The sequence below is a fragment of the Helianthus annuus genome, chromosome 8 (genome assembly GCF_002127325.2).
Source record: "Helianthus annuus cultivar XRQ/B chromosome 8, HanXRQr2.0-SUNRISE, whole genome shotgun sequence".
Lineage (NCBI taxonomy): Eukaryota > Viridiplantae > Streptophyta > Magnoliopsida > Asterales > Asteraceae > Helianthus > Helianthus annuus.
This window is the reverse complement of record NC_035440.2, coordinates 20,271,380-20,292,950: the sequence shown is the minus strand read 5'-3', so window position 1 is coordinate 20,292,950 and position 21,571 is coordinate 20,271,380. Positions and strand designations below refer to the sequence as shown.

The following is a 21,571-nucleotide window of genomic DNA, read 5'->3' as shown; positions in this document are numbered from 1 at the left end:
AAAAAAAATTTCAAGCAATTCGAAAATTCGATATTCATTGAGTTTATATATATATATATATATATATATATATATATATATATATTATTTTGATTTGATTGGCATAATTGAAAATGTATTTATATATGCACAAAACCCAGTGCTCAAACACACATACACCCTTAATCCACTATTCAAAGTCCTGAAAACACCTCTTTACACTCTCAAACTAACAAAAAGCCAATAGAAAAGCATTCAAGATTCACAAATGCAAAAGAAAAAAAAAAAAAAAAAAAAAAAAAAAAAAAAAACTCAAAAATCAAACAGACAATCGCCCTTCAACTGTGTCTCGAAGAATCACGTATCGAAATATACAACTCTGAGATAACCAGTATACACATTTTTCGGGTTTACCTTTTATGCTCGGTTTCTTGACCTTCGGTTGACTTTCGGATAAACACGAGTTGACTATTTCCAAAAGGCTTGACATGCTCAATGCCATATCTTTTGCAAAATAATATAAGATTTTGGGTAGGTATATTCTTGTTTCTTTGTTCACATAAACTGTTGATTGTATAAACTCTTGTTTGGCAAGCCTCAGATCCTGGAAAACGTTCTTCGCGTTGTAGATACGAACCTAAATTAAAAAGATTCGTCATCAATACTCGAATCACAAACAGAAGAAATAACAAGTAACATGTAACACATAACAATACTACAAATTACCGCAGGGTCAGAGAATGCCCCTAAAGAAAGGGCAAAATGGACAAGTGGCTCAGGGTATTCAATGGCGTAAATATGTTTATTATGCTCTGTCTTCAACTTCCTCCCTGGAGATAGTAATGACTGTAGCCACTGCATTTATGTTATGTTAGTTAAATTAAAATACAGTATAATTTTCACTGATTTTATAATATTTTTCTTGCGTTCTCCATCCATCGTTTTGTGGGACCCGCAAAAGAACGGTCATAACCGATTAATAGAATATATATAAAATATGGTAAGAGAGGGGTAAACAGACGAACCGATGCTCTAAAGTGTGATTTGATTCCTAATATAGAGCTTTGTATGGTGTATGCGTTGATGGAGTGTCCCCCGATGTTATACGTTGCCTGAAATACCGGATTATGAACCCGCAAAATAGTTAATTATGATTAATGAATCATATAACATATATGAATATGTTTACCTTTAATATGGAATTACTCTTTGTGTTGTTATGTGTTCCATATGCTAAATATGCCTGCAAGAAATAAGCACATAATACATTATAGTATTTCAACAAGTTATGTGAACATTTTTAAAATTACAACCTTACCCTTGTTAGGATGCCCGGTGAAAATCGCAATATTTTTTTCTTCGTATTTTTAATTGTTAAAATTGCCCATATCATATTCCCATCTCCTCAACAGAAAAAAAAAAAAAAAAAAAAAAAAAAAAAAAAAAAACTAATCCCATTGCTTTCGGTCCAATATACACCTTTGATTTTATCTTTCGTGGAAGGGTATTTTAGACATTTGATAAATAGCGTATAATGGAGTAGAATATAAAGAAACAAAGGCTTACATGCATCACCAAAGCATTGTGAATGTTGATCCAAAACACAAGCTTTTGTTCGCGCGTCATTTTGCCAGGGTCAACTTTCTCGAGTTTCTTTACCAATGTTCTAAATAAATCATAAATATTAAATATTAAGTAACTAGAACTAAAAAAAAACAGTAAAATTAAGAGGAAAAATAAAACCGTTAATTACCTGAATTTTTTTAGCATCATTTCCGCATAATTAAAACTATCGTCGTCAACATTTATTTTCAGAATTTCTACCGTTTCAGCATACGGGCCTCCTTCCTCTTTTATATTATTGTGTTTACCGTCCCATGTGGCATCCTCATTGCAAGAAGGACTCGATGAATCAGAACGGTTATGGGTACAGGTTGTACCCGATGAAGACATGGATGAGGCAGAAGAAACCGATGGTCCAGATTGAGATTGATTTTGGTCCCCGAGCTTACAGTAAATCGAACAGACACATCTCATCATGTCTTCTGAAAGCCTATCGGGCCTGTCAAGATGCGCACTATCGGTATAAGAAGTTCCGAGGTGATCCCCAAGACTACAACGGCTTGTTTTTCTCTCCTGCAATTACTCGTTGTTAGATAAAGAAAAGTCAAACGGGTCAGGTTGACCCGAAACATTTTTGCCCAACAAAGTTTTGATTTAACATATTTCATAAAAATGACTTTTTAGCTTTTTATTTTTGTTTTTAGAGTAAAATGTCATTTTCGTCCCTGAGGTTTGGCCAGTTTTGCGATTTTCGTTCAAAGGTTTGTTTTTCCGCATCTGGATCCAAAAGGTTTGAAATCTTGCCATTTTCATCCGCTTCGTTAACTCCATCCATTTTTCTCCATTAATTCAAGGGTATTTCCGTCTTTTTTGTTAACTTAAAGGGCAGTTCGGTCTTTTTTAGGGGTATTCGGTCTTTTTACATAAAGTGAAAAAGACCGAATTGCCTTTTAAGTTAGCAAAAAAAGATGGAAATACTTCTGAATTAACGGAGAAAAGTGGATGGAGTTAACGGGCCAGATGAAAATGGCTAGATTTCAAACCTTTTGGATCCAGATGCGGAAAACAAACCTTTGAACGTAAGTCGCAAAACTGGCCCGACCTCAGGGACAAAAATGACAATTTACTCATATTATTATTTTACTAGTTTAACCCGTTAGAGATTCAACATAACCTAAATCAATCCGTATACAAGTACAGTAATCAAAACTAAAACATCTAACGATCAGTTCAATACTTACTTTTCTGGATGATGAATTCGAGATGGCAGATTTAATTTGATCACTTGAAAGTTGACCATGTTGACCACTCAACAAAGCGTCAGAGTTGACTTTTTTGAGCAGTGACTGATCAGCAGCAGGTTGTAATTGTGATTCTATCTTTTGTTCCGAAGCGGATCTTTTGGTATGTAAACTACGAGCACGCTGCTGAAAAGCAGTTCGATAGAGCGAAAGTATATGACGTTCCAAATGAAGTATTTCCGTTTCAAGAGAGGTGATTTCTTTCACCAACTCCATTGATGACTGCATTTAAAGAAACAACAAAAATGATCAATTATGTATACACGTTAAACGAGCCCCGTTGAAATATATTTATGCAAAAAGGGCCCAATTGAAGATTAGGTGAACCAGATGCATAAACTTATAACCGAAACAATGTCTTGCACATTACTAATAATTACGAAACTGATGTCGGTTCACAAGTTGTTTGTTCTAGATAGCTACTTGTCATGAACATGTTACAACTGAAAAAGAGATGTCACCTTCAAATTTGGTGTGCCATTTGAAGCAATGGAAGATAATGAACTTGAACGTGGTGTCATCTCCGACTCAGACCACACCGAGGATTGGTCGGGCAATATCTTCCGCAATTTTACATCCTGTGTCAAAGACATGAAGTCAAACTTAATTTTTCGACATATAGTGTGGTTAAGGATAAACGAAACAAAAATTACTAAGAGACTGTTTGGTAACTTCTGAATGGTTAAGTGCTGAACCAGTTCTGAACCATTAAGTGCTGAACCAGTAAGAGCCAGTATAATGCTTAACCGTTCAGAGGCAAATGTCTGACCAATTCAGATTAGAGGTCTTAACCATTTAGACTCAGTATAATGCTTAACCATTCAGAGACAAATTTTGAACCATTCAGACATCTGCTCGCGAAACAAACAGTCTGAACCATTAAGTGTTGAACCAGTAAGAGGTCTGAACCATTAAGAGCCCATTAAGAGGTAAACAAACTGCCCCTAATGTTACTAATAATAGTAATAGACTACCGATAACAAAAAAGAGAGAGAAAACGTAGCACTAACCACCTTTAAAGTAACTATACGCAATTACGCACACCTAAAAGTCTATGGACAATAACATAGAGGTGTCCAGATAAGAACCTTAAATTTGGATGTAAAACACTAAAAGTGGTCCAATATTTGGATAACAAAGCATAAAAATAGTCAAAATGAAAGCAACCCCTTCAACCCAAGAACATTGTGATATCTTTATTTTGGGAAATTTTATTTTGATTTAAATCCACAAAGATTCCTTTATTTTGTCATTGTTGAATGGTGGTTTATCATTTGGGAAACAACCAAATCCTTTCCTAAAGAGACAAAGCTTGTCAAATTCTTGTGTTATATGAAATAAAGATCAAAGCTTGTATTTTTCAAGATTTGTAACGAACCGAAACCTCGAATCGAAACAATCATAAGATGGTACTAACATGGATGAAATTATAGGAAGCTCTTGGTGCAGCTACATCTAGTGCACTACCATCATCTTTGCTAATCTTCCCATTATTCCAAGAACACCTGCAAACAATAACCACACACCAAAATTAATAACCAAATATTTAAACGCTAAAAGATATTTATTCTCTAACACCCGAGGCAAATCCCACGTCAACCGCTTTTATAATTAATACCAAACCTCAAATATTATTTTTTGAACCACCAACAAAAGCTCGATCACCCAGGTAAACCAAATGGCAAATGGCCAACAACGCCGAAGGCAAACTGTGGTAAAACCCAGGCAGTGTGGCGGACCCAGGAATTATTTTCTGGGGTGCGAACGAGGGGTTTAACCAAATTTTCAAGGGGTGCAGTCGGGATTTTGCACTATAAAATACACTAATTTTTTTTTCAAGAGGAGCGCCCAGCCCACCAGTGGCGAAGCTTGAGATTTCTGACTGGGAGTCGAAAACGTATATACCTAAAAAATTATATACGAAAACTACGTAACGGAAAATACTGAGCGAAAAGTTCAGGGGTCGGAACCCCTGGACCCTTCTATCCTGCGCCCCTGGCGCCCACCCACCCCTCTACCTAGGTCCGCCCCTGAACCCCGGGCATTTTTGCTCCGGGCGAGACTCAAACCCGTGACCTCAAATATTACCAACGCGTTTTGGGGGCATTAACCAGTTAAGCGGGCTCAGGTGAGAGTAATCCAATAACGGGTGACTTCCCGGGACTTAATAACCAAAAACAAATCCGTGAACTCGTGGCGGACAAACGAAAGTTTAAAACTTTAATATAATGTAAAACCAGAAACCAAAAAGCAAGATTTACCCATGAAAACTTGAGTGGCGGGCTGAAAGAGGTGAAGTAGAATCACAGTTAACTCGCAGCATCTTTGTGTTGTGGGTGGAATAATCACCACCGACAGTTTATGATGATTAAGTGCATTTGGAAGGAAGATGATAGTGGAAAATGAAGAAGAAGAAGGGGTATGTTAGTGGGTGAGGGGCATGAGATCATGGAAGATTTAGAAGATGAAAATGTGAAGCAGAGAGTGAATTTAATAATGGCGCATTGGGGGCGGGGATGATGAGCAGCACACATTGCTGTCTGTGTACCAAACTGTGTGGGCCTCCGAATTATATTATATATATATATATATATTGATAGAAGTAGTGACAAAGCTTGAGATTTCTGACCGGTGTGTTGAAAACATACACACCCAAAAATTTCTATAAAATGGGGGGTCGAAAACGTATATATCCAAAAATTTCTATACGAAAACTACATACTCTCCACTACTGAGCAAAAATTCGGGGTTCGGCCGCCCCCTCCCGCCCCCACTATCCTATGCCCTTGTATAGAGGCAGGTTAACGTATAATATGTCTTAACGTACGCTGTGAAATTATGCGCGTTTTAAAACTCAAAACCATAATCACACATGTTGAAAAACCATAATCACTCATGTTGAAAAGACATAATCACGCATGTTGAAAACCATAACATGCTTCGTTAGATAAGTATAACATGCATGATTATGATTTTTCAACATGCGTGGTTATGGTTTTGAGTTTTACAACGTGCGTAATTTCACAACATACGCTTGTACGTTAAGCAATATTGTATTTTCTACTTTTATTATATTTATATGTGTGTGATTATTTTATTTTATTACAATAGTGATGATATGATATCGGAATAGTATTTTGATATTTTCTCTAAATGGTTCAACCACTCACTTATCATCACCGAAATCTTTTTTAATTTTAGTTCATTATTACGTACGTCATATACTAATTTGTTACATATCTATTTATTATTATTGTCATTTTTTGCAATCGCTCGGTACGTCTGATACTAATTTGTTACATATCTATTTATTATTTTTGTCATTTTTTGCAATTTCTCGGTTACTAATATCCAAAATGTTGTTAGTTTGAACGAATTTTACATTTGGTGAACTTGAAGAGGTATGGCATGAATTAATTTTGTTGTCTATAGTATTGAGGCTGGAACTTAGATTACGGTTATGCATACGTGGTAGAAATAGGCAACGTAACAAAAAAGTGAATGTTTCTAGTATCGCCGATAAAGGTTTCATTGTCATGACGATCATGCCCTTTTCTGAACCCACCACCCTTTGATTTGATTGTGACACAAACGCTAATTTACATGTAGTGCATGATAAGGTAGCACATTTATTCACGATTTCACTAACAGTTACTTTTACTTGCACTTTATTAATTGCAACTTTCCCTCTCGAAGAATAAATACTTTTTCTCATGATGGAGGATGGTTGTAACGGTATCTCTTTTCTTGTGGCGAAGCTAACAACTTCAATTTTGCGGAGTTTTCCAAAGGTGATTGATAATCTTTGTCCAAAAGTTGATCATGAAGCAATTCCATGAGGTTCATACTATTGGCTAGTATTTCCTTCTTCAAAATCATTAACAAAAGTTTATTATGTATGTAAATTTAATAAACTGACAAAAATAAACAAACATTATTGTTCATTTATTAAATGAACGAACATGAATACAAGTCATGTTTGTTCATTTACGTTCGTGAATTTTCATTTATGGTTGCTTGTTTACGTATTCGTTTAAATTTGATATTGGTTATTACTAATAATAATTGGTCCATCATGCATCAACCCATTGGGTAATCGACTAACAAACAAACAAGAACATATTCATTTTCTCTATTTATGTTCGTTCATTTACGTTTACAAACGAATAAGAACACATTCGTTCTTTGAACGAATGGACATGAAAATGAAAATAATTCGTTTAAGTGTTCATACACATCTGGTTGTTCAGTTAAAATTAAATGAACGAACATGAACAAGCTATGTTCGTGTTGTTCTGGTTTATTTACATTCCAAATTGTTGTAACTGATATATCATTTACATAGATTAGTTTCAAATGGAGACGTTATATAAAAGCTAACTTTTATAAAATACGAAACCTTAATTTTTTTTGTCCCCTTATAGTTTTCGGTTTAGTAAAGGTCCACTGATTTACAATATATGAAAAGATGGGACCACCACTGGTATTTTTGTAGTTGGGACCGTTGCCGGCTAACAACTAATAGTTAGGATTATTACAAATTATAAACTGAACTACAACTATATTAATTATACATTTTCAAAAAATTCCTTATTGATGGAGCAAGTGTTAGTGGAGTAAGTGTTTTATCTTTTCTTTTTTGCTTCATAATGGATTTGACTAACGTGTATTCTTTATATATCTATGCACCCTTATTGGATTTATCATCATTTGATCATTAAAGACCAAAGGGAATGTATTCTAATAGTACGCACTAAGGTATTGAAATGCTCTTCTTTTAAGTCATAAGTCAAGAAGATTCAAGTCTCATTATGAATAAATTATATAGAATTAAGTTGTCTTTCAAAAAAAAAAAAAAAAAAAAAAAAAAAAACCCTTGCCCAACAGAGAAAAGCTAAAAGAGGGATCATGTTTTCAAGGATACAACAAGGCTTCATCATCTTCCTTAGTTTAGCTTTAAGCAAATGAGTGAATGCATAAACTTAAACGAAAAAAATTGAAGGTTTATGTTCACGTTCGTTAAAAGCATGACCATGTTAGGTTTGTTATGTTTGCTTGCTAACATAAAGCACGAGTGTGAATTAGTCGATTACTCAAGGCTTGGTTTTAAAATACACCTAGGTTAATCCATGATGAGACAAATAGAACATCTAAACAACGAATGCAAAGGAACATATGTGTACGAACATAAATGAACATATAGAAATAGGCATAATTCAATGAATGTTCATAACGTAAATGATTTGAGTGATGTGTTTATTCATATTAGCTAATTTAATCAAATGAACAAAGTTTTGTGTTCATGTTCATTATTTATTAAATAAGTGAGCGTATACAAATTTTCCATCAAACGGTTCACTAATAGCTTAGTAAATGCTCAAAGCGTTTACATGCCTAATCTCGTGGATAATTTAAAATTGTTTTTAGAATAGAATAAATAAAAAGAAAAAAACTTATAAAAGAATAAGAAAACTACTAGAATAGAATAAATAAAAAGGATAAGAAAACTATAAAGAAAAAGAAGAAACATAAAGAAAATAAAGAATTAATTAAAGAAAACTAAAACTTAAGTACAATAAGAAAGGAATAACATCATGACTTAATTATTTCATTGCTGTCTTGGGCCTTTTTCTACGAAATGACTCGGAAGTAAGCTGTGTGATTCAAGATTTTGGCTCAATTTTGAGTGGAAATTACTAATACATACGTAAATAGGTCGGGTTTAGCTTAACTTTTCAGATTCATAGCTTGACATATTTACTTTATATCTTTTTTTATTTAAGATTTTATCAGTATATACAGTTGTGAGCGTTTTTTTCCGCTAAAAACTAAGAAGTTAATAAAAGAGGCTAAATAAATTTAAATTATTGAAGTAGTGGCGAGAAGAGAAAACATTATGCTCGGATTGCTCGACTTGTATTAACTAACGTAGGGTGGCAGTGGGGCTCTCCTCGAGTCGACTTCCCTCCACAACTTTGTTTTGAAGGTTCGTCTTCATGATCTATTTATACCCTCATTTACTTTTACTCTGTTATTCAAATTAACCTTATACCTTTTACCTATGCGTATAATTAGAAATCTTTTTATGTCCTTGTTTGGCAAGCTATGCATCTTTGTCTATCAAGTTATTGTTTTCATCTCAAATTCGGCCAGTTACTTTGAAACTTTATAAAATTGTAATCGGTTATTGTTAATTGTAATTGTTTCTATGTTTATGAGTGATTTTGTAATGAGTTTTATTTAACGTGTATTAAATTAGTAGTATCGGTTTTCCTCTTTATGAAGTTACTAAAGTTGAATTGTCACATTTACGCCGTGTTCTCGAGTTTCATTTAACGAAGGAAAAGAAAGGATTTGCAGGGATGTAAAAAAAGTCATGTTTCAGAGTTTTTTTAAGCAAATAGAGAGAAATGGAAGGAAAACTTATGTTTATTTTCTTCATTTTAAATCCTTCTAAATTAGAGAGATTTGTAAGGAAATGATTTTTAATACATAAAATGTTTACTTTTCTTTTTATTTCCTTGGAACTCGAGAACATCGTAGTTAAGCAAAACTCTTCTTTCCACTCTTTAATTCATTTTCTCTTCTTTTCTTTCGTTTATTAAACTCGGGGACACATCGTTAGTTTTGACTTATTTATATATATTTTCTTTTTTAACGACGAATGTCACTCTACTCCTACGATATTACACCAATTAATTAATTCTAATCTACCACATGTCATGAATAAATTAAACTCTGATCTCTCTCAAATTGACTTGGGAAGAGCGTATTAGGCAAGATTTGCTAGAGTTGCACCTCTCTAAGGACATGGTCCAGAATAGGAGGCCTTGGGGACGTAGGATTAAAGTTAAGGACTTTTAGGTGAGAGTATTGACGTGTCTTAGTTTTTGAGCTAAGGACCTAGGTCCATGGAGCTTAGGTGGTCTTTGCATGTCTATGTGTTGTGTATCAGGTTATACCTGTTTAATTTTTTTCTCTACCCCTTTTGGTATTGAAAGCTTCATGTTTCTATATTTTTTTTTTAATTTGTTTGTTTGTCTGTTATCTTTTTGGAGTTGGGGGTCTCTTTGGAAGCGGCCTCTCTATCCATAGGGATGAAGGTAAGGTTTGCCTATATCTCATCCTTCCCAAACCCTACAATAGCTTTGCTATCTGTGGGATTTTACTGGGTATGGTTGTTCTGATCTCTCTCAAAGCGGCAACCTATAAGAAACCTATTTTTAGATCAATCCCTTTTGGATTCATAAAATCAGCACAGTTAATCAATAACATATCCAAAGCTTGATTTACTGGCTTGTAGTCCATAACTCACACCTTCGCGTATGAATATTTGATAGCTTCTGGTATGTATATGGTGGAGTTGTTGGTTGCAGTGGCGAAGCTTGAGATTTCCGACCGGGGGGGGGGGGGGGGGGGGCGGAAGTCACCGGACCTAAAAATTTCTTTAAAAGCCGGGGGGTCGAAAACGTATATACCCAAAAATTCCTATACGAAAACTACATACTCTCCACTACTGAGCAAAAAGTTTGGGGGGTCGGCCGCCCCCTCCCGCGCCCCTTAAAAGCTTCACCCATGGTTGGTGCTACATGTCTTGGTCCCTTCATGCTCCAGAATCCCCATACACAACACTAGAAATTATAACACAATCTTACATAGCCAAAACAAAAAGTACTAGTCCAGGCTTCTTAACAGTAGCCGTAATAGCCAGGATCCAAATTTTGTTGAACAACATTGTTGTAGATATGAAAGTTTTTTCAAGTATGGATTCAAAGTAGTAGCTTAATTGTAGTAAAAAACCTCATGTAAATAGACCAAAACTCCATACATAAAAAAAAGCTAACCTGTTTTTTTTAACTGCCAACAAAACATACGTGTTATTAATTATACGACTAATAATGTGTTAGCCCACAACAAAGTACAACTACACCACCAAGATTTAGATACACATGAGCGATAAATAAAAATTACACCATTGATCCCACGTTTATATCTTGCATACATGAACAACTTCTTATCCACAGGAAGCCGAATTGTTTATTCTCTTCCTTTATCCAAGTTACACTAAATTTGTTGTTCAGAAAGAAGAAAAACACAAGTTGTCCTAGATTCGAAAAAAGAAAAAGGCTATCAACCGTCCAAAATATTATAAATGTCCATAATTCTCTAAATCGTCAAAAACAAGCTGTGTTGACCATTGAAATTTAAGAATGTGAAATGGGCTTAGCACATTTTGATTTACTTTAGTTTAACTAGAGTTGAAACGGACTAGCGGCACTGAGTTTCTCTCTACGGGAGAGACCCGGGTTCAAATCTTATTGACCGCAAACAAGTCAATGGTTTTTCCAGAGATAGTTTGGTTTCCTACTGGAACGGTTTGGCGCCATAAAGCGTCAAACTAACAATGGATGGTTGTAATTTTGTCTAAGGTATGGATGTCTACCTGGGTGACGAAGAGGGATGCCATTGAGCCAGAGTACGCCATCATTAAAAAAACTAAGAAAAAAACTAGAGTTGAAACAATTAAAATTTTAATTATGGTTAGTAACATATATAATATGAAATACTTAATAGTTCAATATAACAACTTATGGTGTGGTCCGGTTTTATATGATTGTTTTTTGGTATAAAGCGTAAACCAAAACGTTTACTACGGTTTGTAAATATTGAAACCGACTGAACGGAAGTTAAGCAAAAAACTGATCGTGAAACCAAACCGATGATTTTTTTTCTTTAGCGTGAGAATCTTACCAAAACTATTCGAATTATATTGGTACCAATACCATATTCGTCTTTATGGTTTGCTCGACGTGATAGTATAAAAGTAATTGAAAATAGTGTTGTATTGGCAAAAAATTGCTCGACGTGATAGTATAAAAGTAATTGAAAATAGTGTTGTATTGGCAAAAAAATATTTTTAGTAACGTATGCTACAGTGAGAGTCAGTGACCGAACCGATGCTCCGCCCGAACAACAGCGGTATCGAAAACGGTATTTGTTTCTATAGTTTTTTATCACTGTAAAATACGTGCTAAATCCTTTTGAGTGTATATCTTTCGGTTGCTATACCGAGTGAAAATATCATACAGATACTTTAACGAACTAAACTGATACCAACCAAAAGCACGCTGCAAAGTGCGCGAGAATACAAGTAGTTTGTATAAAAATTGCATAATCATTCTTGTTTTCTCTATGAATTATCTGATTGGTAATTCGATAGTACTACCAATGAAGTGCTTTATTTTAATGTAATCCATCATTATTCATAGAAATATCAAGGATTCAAGGCTATCACAAAGTATGACTCTTACCAAGATTCAAATATGCGTCATTTGCTTCACTAAATCTTTTAGCATTTATAAAACTTTACAAATAATAAATAACATACAATGAGAGGTGAGAGACTTGAGTAAAAATTTTATATATATATATATATATATATATATATATATATATATATATATATATATATATAGAGAGAGAGAGAGAGAGAGAGAGAGAGTAGAGATCCTGCGGAAAGTATGTTTTTCCTAGAAAGTCTAGAAAGCGATCTGGGCCATCCAATGGGTGTGTTTAATGGTTAAGATGAAGTCAATGGCAATCTTGTAATTTTTTAGTTTATTTAATTCATTGTTTTAAAAGACCAGGGGCAATTTTGTCAATATGTCGTGTTTTAAATCAATTAGATAACCGTCAGTCAAACCCAGTCCCTAATTTCACGCGATTTTCCCTCTCTCTCTCTCCAAACCCATCTTCGAAACCCCAATCCCTACAAAAAATAACTACAATCATGGAAGAAGATAACTTTAGAAAGGATGGAGAGCACCGGATCAAATTAAAATACTTCTCCATCTCCACCATCTCCGAGTTCATCATCACCATTCAAATACTGTTCGTATCATCTTCGTTTTCTTGACGATGTGTTTTAACAGCAAGCAAATTAATACAGCTGTGTTTTAGCAGCAAACAGATTCATATTGTTGTGTTTTAGCATTCAGATTCATACAATTGTGTTTTAACAGCAACCGGATTCATACAGCTGTGTTTTAGCATTCAGATTCATACAGTTGTGTTTTAACAGCAAGCAGATTCATACAGTTGTGTTTTAGCATCAAGCAGATTCATACAGTTGTGTTTTAGCATTCAGATTCATACAGTTGTGTTTTAACAGCAAGCAGATTCATACAGTTGTGTTTTAGCATTCAGATTCATACAGTTATGTTTTAACAGCAAGCAGATTCATACAGTTGTGTTTTAACAGCAAGCAAATTCATACAGTTTTGTTTTAGCATTCAGATTCATACAGTTGTGTTTTAACAGCAAGCAGATTCATACGCCGTATTTTACCATCCATGCTGGTAATGTTGGAGGATTTCTTGACGCTGTGTTTTAACAGCAAGCAGATTATAAAACAGTAATCTGCCAATTACAAAACCACCTTTATATTATGGGATCTATAAAAAAATTGACTTTAGCCCTGTAAACTGTTAAAACACAGCACCAAGAACATGCTGATAATTTCCAGTAATCTTCTGAACAATGGAATATGTGATTCGTTTAGATTTCGAAAACAAATTATTCAGAAAATCATGGAGAAAAACGGTTACAAAATATAGACATGGATAGTTAGTTAATGAAAATAAATTCCAAAAATAAAAATAGAATGTGAAAGTACACAATTGCCCTTCTAGTTAAAAATCTTCAATGCCACATGTTGCATTCTGATTGCTTCCTAGACTTTCTAGGAAAAACCCACTTTCTACCAAACTCTTACTCTATATATATATATATATATATATATATATATATATATATAGGGTGAGGTTCATGCGAGAACCACCTTTATTGCGAGAACCGCGAGAACCAATGTGAACGAGTGGCAAATTTGTAAATAACCAAAAAAATTATAAAATTCCCGCTTATACGACACGGAATTGAAAACTGAAATTAATTAGGTTACATAATAAGATCTCGTGTCCGATAACTGCCATATCCAAAAACAAAATCTCCCAAACACAAAATCTCCCCAATTAGTTCATTATCCCAAAAAAACCCTATCAAAATCAAGTTCGATTCTTACCGATTCTTAGCAACGATCACAACTTCGGCCCGTTCAACATCATCATTTGGCATACGATCATCATGATCATCGTCGATATCGTCGGCCGGCACATCAACCGTGACATCAACCGTCTACTCGAAATTAGGGCAAAACAGCCACATTCGAATCGAAATCAAGGAAAATCGATAAATCGGTGAGTTTTTTTTTTTTTACACGAAGAGATTTGCGAGTTCATACAAAATTTTGAATCCGTATATGATCATAGTCGATTCATAAATTTATGATAGTGTGTTAGTTATGTGTTCGTTCAAGTAGATTGTTGCAGTAGACTGTAGTTTTGGTAGATTCATATATTGGTTTAGCAGACTGTAGTTTTGGTAGATTCATACAGCAGACTTTAATTTTGGTAGATTCATATATATTGCTGTAGCAGACTGATGTGCATAATTATGGTATGTGTTATGTAATATATATATATATATGTATGCACATGTGCATAATAATGATTGCATAGATTGTATGCACATGTGCATATTTATGATTGCATAGATATATTTATGCACATGTGCATAATGTGATATGAATAAAGTGTTATGATTGCATAGATTGTATGTACATGTGCATATGTGCATATTTATGATTGCATAGATATATTTATGCACCTGTGCATAGTGTGGTATGAATAAAGTGCACAGTGTGATATGAATAAAGTGTGAAGGAATTCGTGTTTTATTGTGTGCTATAGTGGTATGCACATATGCATAGGTTGACGTACTAAGTTTATCAGATTATGTTATTAAGGCATTGTTTGGTGGATTCATATCTGATTTGGTGTGTGTTATGCAATAGTTATATGTATGCACACGTGCATATTTGCACAGATACTTTGATGCACATGTGAATAATGTAATAAAATATGTTTGTATTTTTGTAGCATAATATATTTTTGATTCATGTATACGTATGCACTTGTGCATAATATGCATTGTAACCTAGATATATATCACGTCGTTTGCATATTGTTGACTCGTTTGCATATTTCGTTTGCATATTGTTGATTTGTTTGCATATTGTTGATTCGTTTGCATATTGATGATTATATTGTTGATTTTTGAGTATATTGCGCATTTAATCAGTAAATTCGGAATAAATAGGTGGGTTGTTTATAATGTTCGCATGTTATAAGGGTCTGGTTGGTTGCGATTGATTAGGTTAGCGGCTGTTGTGATTTGAAGGGTAGTTAAAAATTTAGTGTAGGTATATGGGCTGATGAATTTTGGCATAAAAACATGGTGTATAGTATATGTAATGTATTTTATGCACATGTGCATACAGAACATAACTGATATGGGCTGATGAATTTTTGGCACAAAAAATATTTTGTATAGTATATGTAATGTATTTTATGCACATGTGCATACAGAACATAATTGATGTAATTTATTAGGACGATTACAACTCAACTATTTTTGAAACCTCACATGGAATGACAACACATGCATTTTTTATAAACACATTGGAGCATGGGCAATGGATCTCACAAAAAGTGATAGATTGTTGGGCGGCTGTTTTGAATTACGAAGAGAAAAAATACAATACATCAGGGAAAAGGCGATTATGGTGTTATACGACAACTATCGTAAGTGTGTTATAATTAATGTTTAACAATCATATTTAGGATATTTATACTTGCGTGTGACATGTATTTATGTAATGTGCAGCCAAATTATGTGTTGAAAACGAAACAGACGGAACAACAGGCGTTTAAAATATTAACTTCACGCTTGAAGGAGGTTGTATAGAATGTCAGCAGGAAGAAGTTTTAAAGAAAATGGAACGCCATCTAAAGTGGTAAGTCTATATTTGTTATATTAAATGTTATATTTGAAAACAAGGATATATGAATAGGACATGTAGTAACATTCATTATTATTATTTTTTGCAGAAAAATTATATGGTTGTGTATTTGAAGAATGTTAAACATCCAAGCGCGGCATGCATGGCAGCCGCGCCGTTGACGAAGAAAAATTGGGATGGGCGACGAGCGATAATTTCAACAATTGTGGCGTGTTTGCTATGAGACACATGGAGATGTACAAAGGGAGTGATGTCGAGTTTGAATGCGGTTTTAGTACGCATAAAAATATTCAAGACGTACAATTGCAAAACCTGAGGATGAAGATTGCAACAAAACTGTTACTATCAGAGGCGAACGTGTACAAGGCAACGGTTATGTACCTCGCAAGAAAAGCAATACAAAATTTGGGAGATGAAAGAATGAGGAAATTGTAGGAAGAAGAGGGAGCAAAACAAGAAAAATGCTGGAACACTCTTAGCAAATGGAAGAATGGGGATAAAGTTTGAGGGTAGAAGTTCATGACACATAGATAGTATTTCTAGTTAATTAGTGATATTTGAACATTAAACTGATATGTTGGATTGTTTTGTTTGGTTAGGCATGTTATATGGTTGTGTTAGGAAGGTAACAAGTTGGTACAGTTATGATGCATGTTACAGTTTTGGTTAGTTGTGGTTGGAATTAGATAATCATGTTACTAATATTTGTTGATTGATATATTGAGAAGTTGGAATATTAGCAAATTGGTAATGTGTATTGTACAAATTGTTATGTTGGATGGGTGATATGGTGATCAATGTTTGGATTTATGGTTCATATAGTTTGCTGTTTATGCACAAGTGAATTAATATGGTGAATTAATATGGTTACGGTAACAAGTTCCTATTGTTTGTTGTATATGCACATGTGCAATAATATGGTTAAATGACCTTATGCACATGTGCATATGGTGATATAAATGCACGTTATTAGTTATAAATTTACATGTTTGTTAAAATATGGCAAGTTAAGTGATTCGTATGCACAAGTGCATACAGTGTTATTATTTATAAATGTATATGTTTGTTTAAATATGGAATGTTAAGTTGATTAATAAGTTAAATGACCCGTATGCACACGTGCATGTAGTGTTATTAGTTATAAATTTATATGTTTGTTAAAGTATGGCATGTTACTTTGATTAGTAAGTCAAGTGACCCATATGCACATGTGCATACAGTATGTGCATGAAGTGATAAAACACACAGATTAAAGGTTAAGTTTGTATATGTATTACAATTGGTTATAGTTAACATATGGTGTTAAATTCATATTAGTAACATGTATAATCATAAAAGTAACATGTATAATGTTAAAAAAATATTATATTGATAAACAGGTGGTTAAAAAAAACGTAAACTAAAACTTATAAACACATATGCACATGTGCATATGACAAGTAGGTGGTTTTAAAAAAAGTAAAATACAACTTATAAACACATATTCACATGTGCATATGACAAGTTAATCATCAATGTCAATACTGTAAGTTAAATGGGTACTAATAAAAAATAAACAAAACAAACATTGGTAGTCAGGGGGGATCGGGAGTCTAGCAGCGATAGCAGCAACACGTTTAGCTGATCATGCAGCAAGTTTGGTAGCATTGACTTTCTTCACAGTTGCGCGAATCATGTGTACGTATATTCATTGCTCCTTGCAGGATTGTTCGAGATATTTTTTGTTATTTGATGTACCGATAGGAGTGGAAAACGCCAGATCTTGTAGCATATGTGTTGTACATCATGGTAACATCATCCCAACTGTTAAACGTACCATTTTTCATTAGGGATGTATTGAGTATCAACATCGGGTGTCCAATATGGTGGGCTGTTAGGTGTAGAATGTACAGCAGTTGTAATTGTTCCTGTATACATAAAAAGAAAAACATATAACATTGTAATTAATAAGGTATATGCTGTGTGTACGCATGATGTATGTTTGTTGACAGTTATTTGGGGATGAGTGTGGGGTGTTGGTAATGTGATGCACATGTGCATATCTATATGCTGATGGTTAACAGTTTCTTTGTGATGATTACAGAGTGTTGTCAACATAATGCATATATGTAGGTGTGTAATATACGAAAACACAAGTAATGACTGTAAAAAAAAACATTGATTTGTTTAATGCTTATTAGCGATGAGAATTGGGTGTTGGTAATGTGATGCATAATTATGTATTGTTGGTTAACAATTTATTTGTGATGATTACGGAGTGTTGGCAACATAATGCACATGTGCAGGATTACGTATGTATGAAAATAGAAGTAGTGTCTGTAAAAAACATTGATTTGTTTAATGTTTTAATGATAAAAAAAAAAGATAATAACTAAATATGGATTACGGGGTGTTTGCAATATAATGCACATGTGCATGATTATGGTATGAGTGTAAATAAAAGTGATTTAGTTAAGGAGAGAATAATGAAGCATATGTAAGCTATTGAAACACGTATAAATGTATAATACCCTTATTTTCAAAACGTATGAATTTCAACTGTTGCAGATCTAAATTTGTAGTTGTCGTTGCGATTGATGTTGAAGTGGTGACACAAGATTGAGTGTTGGATACGATGGCACTGTCTGTTCTAAACACAAATTCAAGGGTTTGAATATCGAAGGTATGAAGATTGTGTCGACTATCAACTGAATTAGACCTAAATTTGTTACTGTCAGCAAATGGACCAGCAGATGGAAGAGGACCAGCAGATGGATGAGGATCAATATGTGATGAATCGGAAGATGACATAACTGTATCAAATGGAGTACATCGCTGATGGATTTATCGTCTGAGAAGTTGTCACTGTTGTGGCTGGGGTGATGTGTTAGTGTCGATTAGGTTACCGTGGATGCCGCCGTGTATGCCGCCGTGAACGGTGGTCAAACCATGCTAGGTCTCGTCGTCACTAACATGATCAGTGGTAGAGAGAAATCATGATTAGTGGTAGAGAGAACAGAGTGATAGAGAGAACAGGCAGAGAGAACAGAGTGGTAGAGATAACAGTGATGAAGAAAAGATCTATGCGTGTTATAAGAATCATGATATATTTACAAAATTGCCATGTGTTCACATTGGTTCTCGCGGTTCTCGCAATAAGAGGTGGTTCCTAACGGATCTTTGTCCTATATATATATTAGGCCCATTAAGTCTAACCACTTTCTAAATCGATATTCACCGTCGGATCATGTTGAGATGAAATCTCAGCCGTTTAAACTCCCAAAAATAACCGCTCTAATGGCGGTTCCCGGAGGTTATGGTCGGTTTTTGCAGCTAGTGGTTACTTCCACCTATTGTTGCCCACTATCTCCACTCCTCGACTCAACCGCCTAAAATATTACTGTAACACCTCGAAATTTTGGGTCCAATAATGTAATGACACGTGTCTTGAGTTGACACGTGGCATTTAATAATAAATAAAGGACTAAAGTTGACAAACCTGGAAAGTATGTAAATTCGAGGGTTATAAATGTCAAACAAGGGTAAGTATACTGTATAGTAACCCTAAACGATGCTCGTACCTTCAAACGAATAAATCATGGATCGTACGGAAGCGAAACGCGGAAGAAAGTGAAAGATTACAAGCTGCAGGAGTTAACTGTGTCAACATGTTTAATTATACCTCTGAGTGACCCTTTGACGTACCCGAGGCTTTGTAATAGTAAAATACGCTCACTAGAATATACTGTATAAATTCCGCAAAGTTCCGTTTTAAAACGAGAAAGATATGATCAATTTCGTATAAGAGGGGTTAAAGGCGTCAACAATGAAAGTTAAGGCTTTCCGAATAATTAACAAACTAACAGGGGACTTAACAATGCGGGTAAACAACACGAGGCCCTTAGTTGTAAATAATCGAGGGCCAAATCGCAAAGTTACCCCTTCAAACCCGAAAGGTCAGGTTATTAATTACCGAAGATTTCGTTATTAATTACAAAGATTTCACAATGATTATAAAAGATTTAGAAATCTTGAAAATCTAACCTAACGCGGGCCGCGTAAAAGATATGGTTAAGTTAACACGGGCCGCGAGCCATCTGTTTATACGTGTCCTGATATTAGAGCTCAGGCGGCCCGCGATCAAGATGCATGAAACCTTAACGCGGGCCGCGTGGGACACCCAGATGCAGAATGTATGGGCAGATTCAATGATTTGGCTTCAAAACGATATTGTGAACAATCAATGAAGCATGGGTGCCCCCTACTCGACCCATAGCACCTTAGGACACCTACCATTCATCCATACTCATTTATAGGATGTGTTGTAATGATCTAGAGGCCAATCTTGCACTATAAAAGGCCATTCATAGTTCACAATTAAAACACACCTCAAAACTCATCTCTGCTCATTTCTAAAGCTCTCAAGTGTTCTTATATCATCCTAAGTAGTGCACAAGTCTCTGTAAGTTGTCTAACCTCTTTATGGTTCAGTTTTTGGCTTAGTATTGCTTAAAAGTCAATCCGTCGTAACTAACGATTGACTTTGCGATAAATCACAAACGGTCCAGTGATTTGTCGAACCAAAGGTAGTTATGTGTTGGTATTTATGTGGGTAATAAACCCTCAAAAGGGTTCCCCCTGATCACCACTCTAACTATGTCAAATGTCGAGTCAAACGTGCACTTAAAAAGTCAACAGAAAGCCATTTTGCGATTTTGTACATAATCTGTAATGTATATGCTATGAAACCTGTTTTGATGATCATAAAACATGATAATAAGTATATAAACTCGTCTAAGCATGTTTGATCCGACCGTTTGCTATATTGACCCGGTGCGGAACCGAAAGTCGCAAAAGTTTGACTTTTGCATTGACTTCAGTTCTGACCCGTTAAAATTCGATTTAGATATGCCTTAGGACTCTCTTAGGACCAGGTTACATGATGGTATAAACCTCTGTGACCGGTTCGTTGTTTGTCCGAGTCTTTTACGCATTTCCGTTAATTGCTTAAAAGTTGACCGTAACGCCCTTTTCAAAATAAAACGAGTATTTCGGACACGTGAAGGGATCATAACCTTGCTTACTAATTTCTAAGCATGTCCCTAAAGATTCACGCCAATCCGAGGTCTAGAATAGGAGTTATGCTAATTAGCGCAATTAAAAGAAACTTTTGTAATAAACGGCGCGATTAGCATAACGCCTACCTAAACCAAGATTTCGTCGCCAAACCTTTTACTCACTGTTGTAAAATAATATTTTGGGATTTTTAAAGATTTTTAATTAATTTTAACCTGCTCATAACCTGCGGTTATGGCTACGGTTCGGTAAATACCGAATATGCCCTTTTCGGTCAAAACTTGAGTTCTATAAGGTCTTTTGACCCGATTCCAGTTGCTACTGATTTTAAATAATAAATAAAGTATTTTAGACTTTATAAACTGATCGGAAACTCAGATTTCCTGTAGAACTCTAAAACCTCTTTTAAAAGTCTTTAAAATGACCGAAAAACCCCTACGGGGCGTATATTAAACTTAAACTCGTTACGGGCATCACGGAAGGTATCCTACTGATACCACAACCTCTTTAAGGCATATTGACTTGGGAAACAAGTGTAGGACTCTTACAGTTACCCGTTGCGCCTATTGCGCGCACGGTTCGGCTTGTGTAACAAGTTTACATAAATTAGCCGATACGGGTCAAACCATATTATTTTGACCCCAAAATCCAGAGTGTGAATATTAAGCCCATCTAAAACAAGTCTTTTAACTTGTTGGGTCAGAATCACATTCCATTCTCGGTTTTCGCATTTCACGCGATTAAACCGTATCTA

The 21,571-nt window shown here is 34.8% G+C and overlaps 1 protein-coding gene across 1 annotated transcript; it reads right to left on the bottom strand.

The window, feature by feature from the left end:
• Positions 1-98: 98 nt before the first annotated feature.
• Positions 99-5,376, bottom strand: LOC110872318. Its single transcript, XM_022121101.2, has 10 exons — positions 5,105-5,376; positions 4,261-4,348; positions 3,305-3,421; positions 2,784-3,065; positions 1,733-2,115; positions 1,546-1,645; positions 1,169-1,222; positions 1,005-1,091; positions 706-834; positions 99-616 (listed from the first exon to the last, which is right to left on the bottom strand). Exons 1-10 carry the CDS (start codon positions 5,164-5,166, stop codon positions 299-301), a joined length of 1,620 nt encoding a protein of 539 aa, XP_021976793.1. The 5' UTR covers positions 5,167-5,376; the 3' UTR covers positions 99-298.
• Between the last annotated feature and the right edge of the window lie 16,195 nt (positions 5,377-21,571).

Bases quoted from the DNA above. Each gene is read 5' to 3' on its own strand.
- LOC110872318 (XM_022121101.2), bottom strand. From the start codon at position 5,166: ATGCTGCGAGTTAACTGTGATTCTACTTCACCTCTTTCAGCCCGCCAC. The intron at 1,223-1,545 runs GTAAGCCTTTGT...TATTTCTTGCAG, and splicing joins ACAATGCTTTGGTGATGCAT to GCATATTTAGCATATGGAAC. The intron at 1,092-1,168 runs GTAAACATATTC...CCGGTATTTCAG, and splicing joins AGAGTAATTCCATATTAAAG to GCAACGTATAACATCGGGGG.